At 39.0% G+C, this 16,815-nt stretch overlaps 1 protein-coding gene across 1 annotated transcript; it reads right to left on the minus strand.

Moving 5' to 3' along the window:
• Positions 1 to 48: 48 nt before the first annotated feature.
• Positions 49 to 16,648, minus strand: vps13B (uncharacterized protein; the record flags this gene model as incomplete). The annotated part of the gene is made up of 7 exons (XM_004362997.1): positions 49 to 1,234; positions 1,310 to 1,402; positions 1,466 to 1,637; positions 1,709 to 14,930; positions 15,019 to 15,525; positions 15,615 to 15,836; positions 15,920 to 16,648. The coding sequence occupies 7 exons, from the start codon at positions 16,646 to 16,648 to the stop codon at positions 49 to 51; spliced, it is 16,131 nt and encodes a 5,376-aa protein (XP_004363054.1).
• Between the last annotated feature and the right edge of the window lie 167 nt (positions 16,649 to 16,815).

The raw sequence follows: 16,815 nt of genomic DNA on the forward strand, positions 1-16,815 counted from the left end.
ATATTAATAAAAGTATTTGGCAATAGTCATGATACGAGTGTTTATTTATTATTTACTATTATTGTTATTATTATTATTATTTGAGGAGGATTGCAAAACGATCATATTTTTATCTTGAGTTTCTTCATTATCATTGTTGGCATCGAATTTATAAGATTCAAAGAGACATGATCTAATCTTGGTATCTAGTTGAATGAGTACCAACTCTTTGTCGCAGTGAATGGTAATTTTCTTTTTTGTTTGGCCAAATTTGCCAAACTTGAGTGAACGTTTGAGATGGATGTTGATATGATTCTTTTCGGGCTTTGGATGACCGAGACGGGAGATTTCAGTGAGTGGGAAAGACCAGCGGTATGTTCCTTTTCGTGACAGGCAGACCAGAGAGACACTAGTCAAGAGAATAGTGCAATCGGGGAGTACCATGTGGAACTTGTATTCGAGTCTTTTCAAGCCTTGGCGTTGAGTGATTGGCTTGCCATTTTGACGGAGCAAAAAGTTTCCTTCACTTTCATCGTGGCTGTATTCTTTGAGTGGCTCTCTTGGGTTAATGTAACGCGGCACTCTTATTCTCGAGCGTTCGGGGTGGATGTTGGTATTGTTACGGATACCTTCAGAGGTACGTGAGGCAAAGTCAAAGACACCGGTAACTGGCTTGACAGCAATACCAGCCACACCCTTTCCAAGACCTTTGAGGAACCCAAAGATACCTTCTTGCATGGCACCGCGGACCGGTTGGACGACAATACCAGTGACACCATCGAATATACCAAGAGCAAGACCCTTGGTACCGAGGAAGATACCTTGACCAATGTGTTTGGCCTTGACCTTTTCTTCAGTGTCTCTACGACGTAGATATCTCTCATCCATCGACCATACAGCAAAACCATTGGAAATGGTACCAAAGAGTTTGGCCGAACTGTTGGCTGCAGCGTACAAAATACTCTTCATCAAAAGGATAGAGCCACGGATTGGTTCTTCGATTGCTTCGTTCATACCGGTTGAAATGGTGTTGAACAGTACAACAGGACTACCAAAGATATTGGATGAACCCAAAATAATATGGACTTGACGTTTCATTTGTTTGTGGTAATGTGTTGTCAAATCTTCTTGTAAACGTTTCTTGCTAATGAATACATTTCTAACACCCAATTGGCTGATTGTCAGTGGTGCATTTTCCAATTGTCCTAACGATTTACCTAATGATGGTACTAATAATCTTAATGCTGGTAATTTACTATTTTTAAAAAAATAAAATAAAGGAGAGTTATTATTATAAATATTTAATATATATATTTCAAATTAAACATACTTGTAATTACTTAAAATACCATCTCTTGAAATACTAAATGTTAAATATAATTTGATTTCGGCAATAATTAACCATTTAACATAAAACATATTCCTAAATAATGATAAATAAATTAATAAATCTACTCTAAAAATATAACTATTTAAGATGACATACAAATTTGATTGACTTTGATTATTACTAGTATTTAAATTATTTGGAGATGATGAGAATTTATCCAAAGGTAATTTAGAATAGAATGAATGTAAATTAATTAAAGTAATATCATCCAATTGAACATAAAGTTCATTCAAGTATAATGCTATCAAATCATAATATTCAAAGTTTTCTAAATAAATAAAATAAATAAATTAATATTAGTTATTCTTTTTTCTTTTTTTTTTTTTTTACTTGATTTACCTTTAATTAATTTAATAGCAGAGAATTCAATAAATGGTAAAGCTTTTCTGTCCAATTTTTTATCACACCACAAGAGGACAGGATATTCAGTATCTGGATGTTGATTATCGATTTGAACATCTTGAATGATGAGCCAAGTTGTATGGGTAATATTTGAGGTACTGTACCAATACGAGAAATCCCTGAGATGAATATAGATGAGTTCCTCTGGTACATCGTTGATGATTGATATTCCCAATTTTTCAAAGGTAATATCAAAGGCAAAGTCAATCATATCCAATATCTTGGCTTCACCAGAGTTGGGAGAGAATACAAGTTGACGGGTTTTACCATTGACAGCTTGACAGACTGGATAGATGGGAGGATGAGTTGGTGGTTTGATGGGTTTGAATTGCTTGATCTTGTTGAGATTAATGTCGCATTGAACTCCTTCGACTTGAACATTGAGCAAAAGTTCTCCACATGGATGATCCCAAGTGTAGTAGATGTCTCCGCCTGGCAAGAGGGTATACTTTTTAGATCCTTGATTCTTTTGAACGACAGAGATGACGAGGTCAGTCTCGTTGCGAATGTGGTATGGCAATGAGAGTGGATCGATCGCATAAAACATAACCATGGTCGATTCATTGGTATCAATAACATCGACACGAACCACTTGTTCCAATTCATGGTCTACAGTGCTACAAAGTTTGAGATAGTGAACACCAACATTATCGATTCTCAATCCACCAGACCATGTCCAATCTGAAGATGGGTGTACAGTGATGGCGATTTGTTGTTCTTCCTTGCCGTCGAACCAATGGAATGGTATCTGATCCTCTGGTTTCAATTCTAGACTTTCTCTAGCCATTTTGATAATATCCTTCGAGTGTTGGGTGTAGAAGAGAGGAATGGGTAGTTTGTTGACGAAAAGGAATCTCGAGTAGACATCTACCTTTCTCGTTCTAAAGAATGCGTTGGTACCAGTTGTTACCATTGTCTTGAACTGGTATTTCATAGTATCACGGTCTTCAAGTTGTATTTCAATAATGTCTTCCTTGCCGAGAATAATATCAAACTCTTTGGATGTGATATCGGGGAACGATGGATGAGACAATTTAAATCTGTCTTGACTCACCAAGATGGGTTCTTCGTTGGTTGCCAGTGTGAGTGTGGTGGATTGTTTGATGGGTCTTAGGATAAATGGAATCATGGTGTGGTTGGTGATAGCGTTGGTGCAATAGACAGTGGCAATGTGACATCCACCTTCGAGACGGTGGTCAATCTTTAGCATGAGCAAGTATCCATTGTCGCAGTGGAATGGAATCTCTTGTGTGAATGGAGAGTGGTCGGCGAGTGGGTTGTTGTTGACCAAGCTAATCTTGCTAAAGCTTGCATTCATGTCGCTGCTCTCACCCAGTATTCCATAGGGTGTCGGGTAGTGCAAATGAAAGTATTGATGTCTTCCGAGTCCCTTGAGCGATATTAAAATGCCTACATCATTCTTGACCTGTGAATACCATGGACATTGTTTACCCGATTGCAAATGAATTGGTGACAATGCATCTACGATGTTTTGGAAATCGGATTTGTTCTTTTTCAATGCATTGTGACTGGTAATTCTGAGTTCCATGTCCCAAAACAGAGCATTTTCGACGATCAGAGGTGGAGTAACAACAAGGGTCGTGCAAATGAGACCGGTACGTTCACATCTAATACCACTTTGGAGGAGGGTAGCCAAGTTTTGATGAACGACAGTGGTGGAAAAGGATGATAACGATGAAAGGTTGTTGGCAGCATCGCTAATGTGAGAGTATGAAGAGGCAGGTGAAATAACCTCCTTGGTCGACTCAAAAATATGTGATTCTGGCCATGCCGACGAATCAACCAATTCCAGAGTGTTGGTATTGTCAAACAGGTAGTTGTCTCCGTATGGACGGACACTAATCGAGCTATTATAGTTGAAAAAGTCGACTGGTACATAAAAGTTGTCGTCTTGTGCAATCGGTCCAAACACTTGATGTGAATCCGACAGGTTGTTGTTGTTATTGTCGACAGCATTGTTGCTAAGACTGTTGTTTGTAAACAAAATATCTATTGGTACAGTAGTATTGTTACGAATAATAACTGGTGATCGGAGTGTGACAATCTTGGTTTCATTGTTTTCGTTCCAACCAACTTCGCATACAATAATATTGGCCTTGTTACCATAGGGTGGAAAGTAAAAGGCATCACCGATTTGGTTGATTGAAACGTTGTGAATCCAATCATCCTCGGAATCGGTAAACTTTAGAGCAATGTGAGCATTCAATGATCCGTGTGCCTTAAAGTCACGTGTCTTGAAGAGTGCAGAGTTGAGTTCGAGTGGTCTCTTTTCGCGGTTACACAACTGATAGATTTCTCTCGTCTTTATAGACTTGGCTTCTTCTTGCAACTCTTGTTGCTCTTCTTCCATTTGTTTCTTTCTTCGGCTGCTCATTGCTCCGTTGGATGAATTCTCGTTTTCATTGGTCAACTTGTTGGGAATAAACTGTAGTTCTTCGACATAGTATTGAATGGCCTTGCCTGTAAGATTGACAACCCAGAATAAATGTTGACCAACCGTACTAAACAGTTGCTGGTTGTTCAATGAACTAGACAGCGTACGATGATGCAGACTCTTTCTCGGTGAGCTTGGAGCGCCGCCGCTGCTTCCACCCATCGGACTACCACCATGAGAGTTAAAGTGCGAGAGCACAACAGATGATTTCATAGAGTCTCTCTTGGTGCTAGCGATAATCGTCGTTGAAAGTGACGGACGTTCAAAGTAGGCATTGAGTTGTGGTTCGACTCTCTTCCAACGGATAGTGTCTTTGGGAGAGGACGACAAGTCGCCATGGTTGGGACTAGACCCAGGTGATGACGATGATGCACCACTTGTACTATTTTGCAACGAGTTGAAAAGGGCTGTTCCTGTACTACTACGTCTTCGGTGGTGTTGTTTGGGATGTAGATATTGAGATGTTCCACCAGTACCCACACCGTTGGAAGTACCTTGTTCCATCGCAGTAAGGGCAATATAACTGTTATTTGGACTGAGCATTGATTGTGGATGTATAGTGTTTCCATTCTCATCGACATTTTGCATGTTTTGGTAAAAGGTGGCCATCGAGGCGATAAATGGATGAGAGATGTTGATGTTGACAATATCCTCGGTTTTGATCGATACCTTTAGCTTGGGATCTTCAGATTGAAGGATTTGAATGTTGATTGGGAACTGTTCGACAACAGAGTCAAATGCCATATGCTTTTGGTTAAAGTTTTCAACCTTGAACAAGGCACTCGTCGATATAAAGGCATATTCACTCCATCCCCAATAATCGGCATACAGGTCACACAAAGTGATTTGAAGGAATGGTATGTCTTGAAGATTGACATGTTCATCCAACAATGTAAAGTTGACACGACCATTAAAATCCAAATGAATTCTTTTCTTGTGCATTAATTGAGATGAATCTTCTGGTCTGATAGGTGTCTTGAATCTCTTTTCATTTTCTTTTCTTCTCATTTCTTCTTCTGTAATTTCATTAACTTGTTCTTCTTCCTCTTCTTCCACTTCATCTTGTTCATCATCTTGAATTTCTTCAATTTTTGGTTGACGATCATGATCTTCCTTTTGGTTATCTTCCAAAGGATTAAAAATGGAAGCTTGTAATTTTTTGTTCTTATCTTTGGAAGCTCTAAGAGATTGTTTCTTTTCCTTTTCCTTTGTATCAATCAAAGCTTGTTGTTTTTTCTTTTCTTCCAAATCCTTTAACATCTTTTCAATTTCGCCCATTTCGAGTTTGTCGTCGCTGTCATGATTCTTTTCTTCGACCTTTTTCTCCTTTTTGTTAATGTCTTCATAGTTGATGGTGAGATTGGTGAGAATCTTTTTGATAAATATGATTTCCTTGTAGGTGGTAAAAATGTTGAGTGGTGTAAACTTGACATTGATGGTGGTTTGATCATTTTCATAAAAGTAGAGGTAGATCATATCAAATGCAAAGTGGTTGGTGATGGGTGTCGACGAAGTACCTTCATTGTCAGAGAACGGTGTGGTTCTAAACAATTTACATCTTGGGGCCTTGAGTTCCATCGTTTGGTTTCGTTCTGGTGTTTTCGAATAATGGAATTCGATTGGCATCTTCATAACCAACGCACGTGTATTTTGTTGTGTTTCGTCTTCGACAAACAATAGTTTTGGCTTTGTCACCTTGAGATAGAATCTTTGGTGTTGTTGTTGTTGAGCTTGTGGTTTTGGTTGAACATACTTTAACTTGTCAACCACACTACTTTGATTGGAGACTGTTGAAACAATCGAAGCTGCCATATTGACACCACCTCCATCAGAGGAATGGATACTTGATCCTCTTGATCGTTGTCCATTGTTCGTGGTGTCGTTACCACCAGTAGAGGCAGATGGAGCATCGGGATCAGCTCCACCTTGATTGATCAATGTAAAGAATGCCAAAATTGGAGAAATCGAGTTGGGAGACACAAACAACATTGGTCCATTTGAAAGAATCGATGTGAATGCTCTGTTTCGATGAGTATCCATAATCCAATCTGCAACAAGATGAGCATCACGTGGAACTGCTGCAGGTTTCGGAGAGGATGATCCACTCTCCTCTTCATCTGAACTTTGATCATCTTGTCTTGACTGTTTTCTAGTGAGAATATGTTTGAATACACAAGATGTATTTTGACGTTCGTCAACAAGTTGTACATTTTTAGCAACCATTTCCAACTTTACAATAAAGTCTCGGTATTGCGAGTAGTTGAATGATACTTGTGTCATGGAAAGGAGAGCAATGGTGTCTGTATTCGGATCGGTATTACAAATTTGGATAGAGAGTGATCCAACACGGGTAAAGGTCGACATGAACATCTTCCATCGTTGGTGGGGAACGTTGATGAAGCCGACGGGAGAGGATATCTGCTTCTCGGCGATTTTCATTTGTTCCTCGTGCGATGGAGGCGAGTAGACAAAGGAATGACCCTCCCAGACGGGGACGGGTGGTGCGATGGGTGGGGGAGGGTTGGCAACAATGGCAAAGTGCAACCAGTCGCTTGTAAACACCGAGTAGATAAACTGGTAGTTGTCTTCATTGAGTGTGAGCTCGAGAGAGGGTATGTCGACGAGAAGACGTTGTTCTTCCATACCGTGGTTACCCTCTGCAACGTACCATCGTTCAATATCAATATTGATGGGGGTGGGATGCACAACACGAACTGGGTCAAAGTCGGAATTGAGAATCGATCCAAGACTTGTACTCATACTCGATCCAAGCTCACCCTTTAACTTTTGAGTCTCTACAACCATCTTTGAAATGTTTAATTCGAGCACCTCGATTTCAAACTCTTGGCCATCGACATTGGGTCTTTTAGCCATAAAGTTGGACATGCAAGTTGCACCAAAATTAAAGATGATATAGTCGTTTCGGAAACGCGACATGTTAATGTTGGTAGTATCCTTGGCAGCTTCGTTGTTGTCGATTGGCATGGGCACGACAAAGCGCCATGGTTCCATGTTGATGACCTGTCGCATACGGTTGGTGCCAGCTGGTCGGACGGGTGCATTTGGGGGCTGAACAAAAGGTGCTGACAATGGTTCCATCAAAAAGTCACGTGTCTTGAGCAGTGTTCCCATCATCGACACTACATCGACGCCAAATAGATCGATGAGCATTTCAGATGCCCATTCAACCTCCATCAATGGCGAATAACTAATGTACTTGAAATTCATAATTTCACGACTCTGGTCTTGTCTAATGATGAGTGCATTGTTGAAATTGGTGCGATCGATAGAGTTCATTGGGCCATACACAGTAGCATCCTTGATGAGACCGTTGATTTCCATCTTTGATGCGTCCATATCAATCTCCATTTCCAATTTTTGTAGTTTGACTTCACTGTAATTTTCGACCATCGATGTGCGCATCAACATCATCTTTAAGAGTTGCACTTTAAAGAATACCTTCATCTCTAGTTTGACATCTTTTTCGACGAGTGGTTTGGGTGGGATTGGGTCTTGATCATATGGTCCAAATTTGAATTCATAGTAACGCTTGAGACTCTTGTTGGTGACATTGTAGATGAAGCAGTACTCTTCAATGGTGGTGATGAGGTTCATGTCTCCAAAGTTGGTGTCAATCAGTGTCTGTGGAAAATCGGATGGTCTGTCTGCATCAGACAACCATCTATTGACACGATAGTCAACGTCAAAATTGAGATCGGTCAACACCCGACTAGTAGATTGGTAACCGTGATCCTTCATAATAGTATTCATCGACATTTCGGTAATCTTGAGTGATATTTGATCGATTTCAAGATTATTTTTTCCACCACTACTGCCACGTGCATTATAAAACTTTGGAACGATCAAACTATTGGTCATTTGAATCTCTTTAATATCCATTAAAAGGTGATCATTCATTTCCAAGTGTTGTGGTAATTTAATTGTACTATTGTTAAGTATAATTTGGTATTTTAACCATGGTGTTTGAGTGGTGTCATCATTGGGAATGAAAGTTGTTGTTGATGTTGATGGTTGCTTTGAGAAATAATCTTGAATAGATGACATTAAATCGAATTTTGGCATCATAACCATATCATTAATTTCTAACCACAATTTGTTGGTCCAGTTACTATTTGTACCTTCTTCGACTGAACTTTCATCCTCTGCATCAAAAGGTGAATAGGTAAATGAAATGTATGATTTGGTAGATTGTTGAGTTTGTGATTGTGTCAATGACATGCCCGATGATCTTAGTAGATTGGTCGCACTTGTTTGTTTTCTAGTCTGACGATTATTCGGTTGGTTTGCCTTGGAGTCTATGACATTTAAAAACTTTGACAGTACCATGTGTCTACGACTATCACGTAAAACCAAGTTACTAAGACCACCTTTAATATCAAATGCAATGGGATCGAGAATATTGATTGACGATTCAAACTTTTCAAAACTAATATCTGCCAAACTTTTGTTGTATTGGTCTGCAAGTGACACTGCCAATTCTTTAATCTTGATTGATAATTGACTCATAATTCTTGGATTGGTCGTTGACGATGATCCAGGCTGTTCTGTTGCATATTCATCAGTCTTGGTTTCACTTTGATATGATTCATAGAGATCCAAGAGGAAGAGGTAGTGGTCTTTGGAGAGTGTGAGGTGGATGTTGTCCATATCGATGATAGTCACCGACTGGGGTGGTGCGACGGCAGTGTTACCATCGTCGTTGATAATGTCGGCAATGTCTTGGAGGAACTTTTGGTAGTCACGTACCGACACCATCGATGCCTTGAGCTCCAAGTCACTGAGTAGTCTGACTGGTGGTTGCAGATTGTTTTGTTGACGGATTTGAATCATCAATGCTTCAATGTCATACCACCACGTCTCTTGGTCATACGACTGCACCTCTTCAAACAACTTCTTTTCAATCACGTTGCTTAGTCCCAGCTTATCGACACTGAGAACCAAGTCACGGGCGTCGGGGTCAGTTTGTTGTTGTTGGTTCGAAAGGATGGCACGACTGGTCACAAAGTCAATTGCCAACTTTGTACGTGTCGAAGGCTTGGCCTCGACAGAAGAGTATCGTTGTGGCATTGGTATTTGCGAGACTGGATCCATCAAAAACTTTTGTATTTCTCCAAGTAACACGAGTGGACGTGGAGGTTTGATTTGAACATTCTTGAGTGTGTACTCTAGATCTGCATCCCATCCATCCTCGGTTCTCTCTTCAAACGACTTGTAAGAGAATGACATTCCGTGGCTCGATATGGCACTTGAACGTAATCCATTGCCTTCGGTGGCTTGGAGTGGTTGGATGATATACTCGCCGTGCTTTCCATCGATCAACTCGACCTTCCAAATCGAACCAGTGATGTGGGTCATATCACCATGTTTGACACAATGGTTGACTGCCATTGACTCGAGATTGAGTGTTGCCAATAGTCCACCTTGATAATGATGATCCTTGCCTTTCATTTTGATTTGAACATTTTCAACTTGCATCAAGGTGTCCATGTCATAGGGTGTTGGAATCGAGTCGGGCTTGTGGAACTGTAGTTGAGAGGGATGATCCGACTCTTGAAGACATTCAAGTGCGTGTGTCATACACTTGTACAAGTCCATAAACTCTTGCTGGTTGACTTCAAGTGCCAATCCATTGGTTTTGATGCCAATCTTTTGCATGGCAAGTGTTTGCATATCCTCGTTCTTGGGAATGGTCTCCATCGAAACGTGAATGTCAAAGTTGGTGGCGATGGTTTGTTCGGCAGCACCACCACTGTTGTTGGACATGGAGAGCAAAGTATTGTGCAACGACACCATCATGATATCTTCTTCTCTGACTCTCATCTTGTTGACCAAATGTATTTTGGTGGGTCGCACAAACATCGATCGGTTGTTGTTGTCACTGGTCGTTTGGTATTGGTCGCCAAGCATAATCAACGGTTCAAACATCTCGACATTCATTTTCATCTTTGATTCCAGATTGGCCAATTGAAGTTGTTGTTTTTGGTATTCCAACTCTTCGGCGTCGATCGAATCATTGTACTTGTCGACTTTGTATTGTCCAAATACCGATGTCAAGTTGATGACGAGTGAGTCCCAGACACGAAGCATGTACGATGCATTGCCAACAGCAACCAAATGGTTCATTCTAAAGTGCAAATCACTCGATTCAAAAGTTGACTTGTTGGTCTGATCATAGGACACAAAGTCAAACTCGATCATTGGATTGGGTGATGATGGAGAGAGAGACAAGACATTGGTGTCTTTAAAATGGGCGTGTCTAAAATTAATTCTTTCGTCACGCACTGTCAACGATCCAATCGTTCCTTTGACCGACATTTTCTGTACTTTGGCCTTGGTTGCAAGCGACACCTGAATGTTCATGTCTCGGAGAAGGGCATTGACAAACGGACCACCCTCCATTCCCTTTTGAATGATTTCCAAGTGTGGGATGTCTAGCTCGACACCCATACCAAAGATATCGGCAAGACCATCCACCTCGTTTCTGGCCAAGAGCACATCCAACATGGGTGGGTTCTGCTTGACGAGTTTGAGGGCTGGTGCATCGTCCAAAAATCTAAACAGCTGTGACACCATGTCACAAAAGTGCAGATACTGTCGCTCGTCGACATCGAGTACCAATCCATTGAACATTTTGATCTTGGCCAATGAAGGTTGAACTGTTTTGCTCTTTAATACATCGATTGTATTGGTTTGTTGTGAATCCAATGATTGATAGTCAATTTCAAGACATGTCTTTTTGTTTGGAGCACACGACGATCTTGAAATCAAACGTTTCTCTTCGTTGTACACTTCAAACATATCAATGTTGGACAATTGAATGAGAATACTTTCAATTTCAATGTCTTGATTGTTGATCTTCCAATTGATGTATTGATTTGAAACAACGATATCGTCCATATCGACGATGATGGCGTGGGTGGTATAGGGAGAGAGTGGGATTTTGATGGATGGTTTGACGAGTTTAATATTCATCAACAATCGAGATGGCACTAACCCATTTTCAAGACTACCAAGAGTTGGAATGACAATTGACTGTGCATTGTGTTGCATATCCAATGTAATCCTCTCATTAAACGGTAGTAAAAAGAAATCTTTTAATCCAAGAATAAATCCAACTGAACCAACTATATTGCTTGGTGCAATGACCAACTCGACTTCATCACTCCATCCCAATTTGTCACTGTCTTTGAATGAGAATTTGATCATTGGCTCGAGTACTTCTGCTGTCTCTTCCAGCGGTCTTGATGAAAACACTGTAGATATGGTTTTGTCAAATGGTAGAGTATGAGCTCTAATATCTTTGACGACAAGGTCTTGGACAGCACCACTAATGATTGATTTTGACAATCGATTGGTGGCCGATGTGACCGATACTCCTTGACATGCAATCGTTGCAAAATCCCTCTGTTGATTGTTACCTCCTGAATGAAGTAATAGTTGGAAACTGTCAATCGATACTTGAACGAGTGATAGGATGTCGTCGGGTGACCCCTTGATTGATGGAGCCGGTAAGATGGCACCTTGAGACTGTGAAATGGATCGAGTGTATGGTGAAGCAGATGACGCAGACAGGGCAGACTTGCCACCAGCGGTTGAAGAACTAGCATTACTAGCCTTACCAGCAGATATCTTCTCAACTACATCTTTGGTGATTGAATAAATGAGTGAGTGTTCCAAATCTTCAAATTCCACCTTGATCTCTTTGACATTGACTTTAATCTTTTTCTGTGTGGCCACAATGTCACGTGGAACGGCGCGTTGCTTTTCAACATCGTACAATAGACTATCAACCTCTGCATCCAACGATAGGTTGTGAAGTACCTGATGTCTGACACCATTCTTGATGGTCTTGATATTCATGTCGGATAGTTTTGCTCGAATGGCCTCCCATTCGACAGCAATCGGTTGTCCATTGTCTACTCGTGTCTCTTCGGATCTAGTAAATATAGTTGTAACTTCTATCGACCCAAGTTCACTAATCACCTTGTCATCGGTAGTTGAAAGACTATCACTTGATGATAAAATAATTTGTGGACTCTCTAAAACAACTCTATAAATTGTCTTTTTTGGTTTGATTATTTGTTCCAAATCGACAGTAGAAATAGTATTATTATTATTGGTTGTAATACTATTATTATTGTTATTATTATTATTATTGTTGTTATTATTATCAGTTGTATTATTTGTTTGATATCTGTACAAACTGTCATATTTAACAGTTTTAAAAGGAAGAGAAATGATTCTCTTTGTTTTAAGAATAAAGTCGACCAAGACAGTAACACGAATACTACGAAGATTGATATCGATTTCAGAATCTACATCTGAATCCTTTTTACCTGATCTACTACTATTCGATTTGTATTTGAAAGTTGCCATTGACACTTTTTTGTTTTTGGGTGTCAAAATCTTGAATGGTTCAAAAGAGATGGATGATGTTGAAGATGACATGGATGACGCTAGATCGGTTGTTGTGTTTAATACTTCATTTGATTCAATGGTGATATTATCCAAATAGCCTTCGACCGATGTTGAACGACCATTCATCAAACACTCTGTAACAACCAATTGATTGATTGAAAATCGTCCAATTTCATTTCCTTCATCATTTAGTGATATAGACAATGAATAAATACTAGCATTTGCTTTAATTACACTGTAATTTGTTGCAGTAGTAGTAGCAGTGGATGAAGTCGATGTTGTTAAATTGGTAAGTTGTTTTGGTTTTTGATCAGAGCTAGTTGTTGACTCTACCATATTATTGTTGTTGTCCAAAGCAGGATGTAATTCATCTTGAATACGATAAGTCTCTTCCATACAATAATCCAAATAAGATAAGATGTGACCAATGGAACGAGGGTTATAATTCATATTTAATTCACCAAACTTAAAGTTGATAAAGGTGTCGACCTGTGCATAGTCGGGTGAATCCTTTTCGATCATTTGATGGTCGATGGAAATAAGTGTCTTGGAGTCGGACGCAGACGCACGCGATTGTGAAGTGATGAGTGAAGCAAATCGTTCGCTGCGTTCTAGACAATCTACCACCTCTAATTTAGATAGTCTAAACGATCCTCTAAATTCATAGGTCTTTTTACGAAGCGAAAGGACAAGTGAATCGATTCTTAATTGTACAAGTTTTCTCAACTTTGGTGCCGTTTGAATATTTCCATTTTCAGAATGAATAAAGTCAGGTTGTGGTTGACCAATTTGACGAGATGAATGGAAATCAATGACAACGTGTTGCAGTGTAAAGTCACCTTCAAATAACTTTCGACGTGCCAAGACACGACGGTAAGTGTCAGAGAGGTGTACGTCGACCGCTGCAAGATCAGTTGCGACGGTACCAATGTTGGTGGGTGAGGTAGGGTCGACGCCACCATCAGCGGCAGTGGGTGAGGTAGTCGAGTAGATCGTGTCCATGATGGTGTTGTAGGCAGACACTGAACGCACAGTCGATGTTTGCATAGAGAGAGTTTTATACATATGGTACAATTGCAAGTAACAGGCGTCACTCATGTTTAATTTGACCGACGGTAGCGTACCAGACACCTTAAACAGTGCCAAAGACAGTTCGCTTGGCTCTATAGAGCTCTGAATGTGCAAGTTGATCGCCATCTCCTCCACCAATGAAAAGCCATACTTTCCAAACTCATCCTCCAACTCTGTTCCACAATTCCACCATTCCTGATTGTTTCGTGCGATCAATACTTTAATTGACGACATCTCAACACGATAATGGTCATAGAGATCTGATACTTTGAGTGATTTGTTACCACCACCACCACTACTATTACTTCTGTTGTGACTACTACTATTATTACCACTACTACTACTAGTACTATTATCCTTATCTTGTTGATCGTCTGCTTCTTGTTGATCAGTTTCAGCTTCTTGCTTTTGTTCGTCAAAGGTTGTGAATATTTGGTCGGTCAGTTGGAAGGGTTGGTCCATGTTGCTACGTTTTTTGATTGGTTTCTTGGACAGATCACTTCTCATGATACAGTTGCCAAGATCGAGGATGATGAGGGTGGTGTCGAGCTGGCCCGACGACTCAGGTATGATGATGGTGGGGGCCTTGGCATCGACAAAGAGCTCGATGGTCTTGTGGTGGTTGATAGCTTCTCTGAGCTGGAAGATGGTCATCTCCTTGAGCATGATAAACTCTTCCAAAGCAACCGACGATAAACTAAACAAATTTACACTTTCGTCGGGTGTTGCAAACTCTATCAATCGTTCAATCTGTGGTTTGTTGATAATAATCTCTAATGAATTTAACATGAGAGAAAGAGCATAATCATATTCACTGTTGATCGGTTTAGTTTCGAATATGATATTAAAAAGATGATGTGATTTTTTTGTTGTTGTTGTTGTTGTTGGTATGATGATTTCTTTACAATTTTGATCTGTTGATGATGTTGATGATGATGTTGATATTATTGATGATGTTGATCTTTTATATTTTGGAGTTGAAGTAATTACATATGGGAATAGATTTGATTTATCAAAATGATCAACTACATTGAATGATTCCAAATCCAAATCCATTCTAAAACCTTGTTGACGTTGTGACATTTTAAATGAAATATTATTGAGATAGGATTTTATCAATGGAATCGATTCTTTACCTCCAAGTACTGAAAATACAATTGCATCAACTTTAATTTCAAATATATTTTGAATATACTAAAGAAAAGAAATATATTGTTAATATGTTACATATATATATATTTTCTATCATCATTATTATTATTCATTATTATTTATCACTTACTTCAGGAGGCATTTCAATAGTTGCACTTAAAGCAATTTCATCATATTCCATTGATTTTAAAATTTCTTCTTGTTGTTCTTTTGACAGTTGAATAGACATTCTTGGTTCTTGATTGGTTGGAGATGATTTCCAAAATCCAAAGAATCCCTTTGTTCTATTGACGGTAGGATAGAACTCACCCTTTTTCGAGTCTGCAATGGCCTGTTCCGATGCCAACTCTCTTCTAGCGACCGATCTAAAGTAAATGATATCTTCAAATCCGAGATGTTCTTCCATTTCTTGGAGTCGTTTTGTTTCACGTTCGGTTATAGGTTCAATCCACTCGACACCTTGTAACTTTTTAAATAACAATACGTATTCCTTTCGATTGGTTCTTCTCTTTTGTATGTTTAACCAACTTCTCTGTTGAATCTTTTCTCTAATCGATTCTCTATAAACATCTGCAAAATATCTCCACCATGCTCTTGGATCTTGTTTTGGTCTAACTTTTGGTCTAAATTTTAAATACTTTTAAATAAAAAAATAAATTAATTAATATTATATTATATTTAAATTAAGATTAAATCCTTTCCTTTCCTTTCTTTTTCCTTTCATACTTTAATTTCTTGAGCATAATTACTCATAGTTGTAATGAATTTTAAAATTGATTGATATTGATTTTCTTCAATGAAAAAAGAAACCTCTTCAAATTGACAACAAACTTTAATCTTTGGAACTAATTTATCCATATTTAAATTCTTGTTCATTTCTACTTTAAGTGTTACAGTTATTGGTTCTAATATATATTTATGTTGTCCTCTATTATTAACTGATCCAGTCTAAAAATAAACAAAAGAAAAAGGGGAGATATAAATTTAAGTATTTTGCTTTTTGATTGATAATTATTATTATTTAGACATACTAAATCTTTCAACTTTAAAAGAAATTGATCATTTGATAGATCTTTGACTGATTCATCATCGTTGTTTTGGTAGATTGAGAAATCAGACAATTCGACAAACTTGAATAGTGTTTCATTGGCACTGGCAGAATCGTGGAATGCTTTGGTCCAATTGGAATCGGTAGAGTAGGCAGAGAGAGAACCAAACGAGATACCAAGTGAAAAGACACGACCAGCACGCACCTCTTCATAACGAAGATGGAATGTATTGATACGCACTTGAATGTTATTGAGTACCTTGGTCAACACGTTTGCAATGAATCCTCCATCTTGCTTTTGTAGAGTGTCTTGTGGATTCGCTCCGCTTCCCTCCTTCCACGAACGTATCATTTCAAACTTTTCCAAACGTTTTTGCTTGCTTGCCTGTTGTTTGCGTTGTTCCTCTTCTTCGTCATAGTGGTAGGATCCGCTTTGGGGAACCGTAGCCAACAGACAAATCGAGTCGATTTCGAGGATAACTGGTGCACCCTTTAGGTTTGTCCAAGGAATCTTGAGTTCGAGTGTGCCAATGATACCGCGATGTACGTGAAGCGGTAGTTTGAAGCTTTGTAATGCCTCTCCCTTGATCTCGAGGTTTCGTAACACAACATTACCCGAGAACAGGTTGACTCGCAACTGCTCGCTACTAAGATTCTTTATATACTCACCGATATATTTCACCAATATATCAGCTACTATCGATTCAAACATTTCTGCTCTTGTGTATAAGTCAGTCTATTGAAGATTGACCTAAATTTAGATAATGATATATATATATGTAGGTAGACAAGCTTCTTCTTTCTATCTTCTTCTTCTTTGTTATATATATATAAATAAAAATTAATTATTCTTCTTCTTCTTTCTTCCTTGTCTCTAGT

This window comes from Cavenderia fasciculata (genome assembly GCF_000203815.1).
Source record: "Cavenderia fasciculata unplaced genomic scaffold Scf_Dfasci-G-b-205a01.r1-3, whole genome shotgun sequence".
In the NCBI taxonomy this organism is placed as follows: Eukaryota; Evosea; class Eumycetozoa; order Acytosteliales; family Cavenderiaceae; genus Cavenderia; species Cavenderia fasciculata.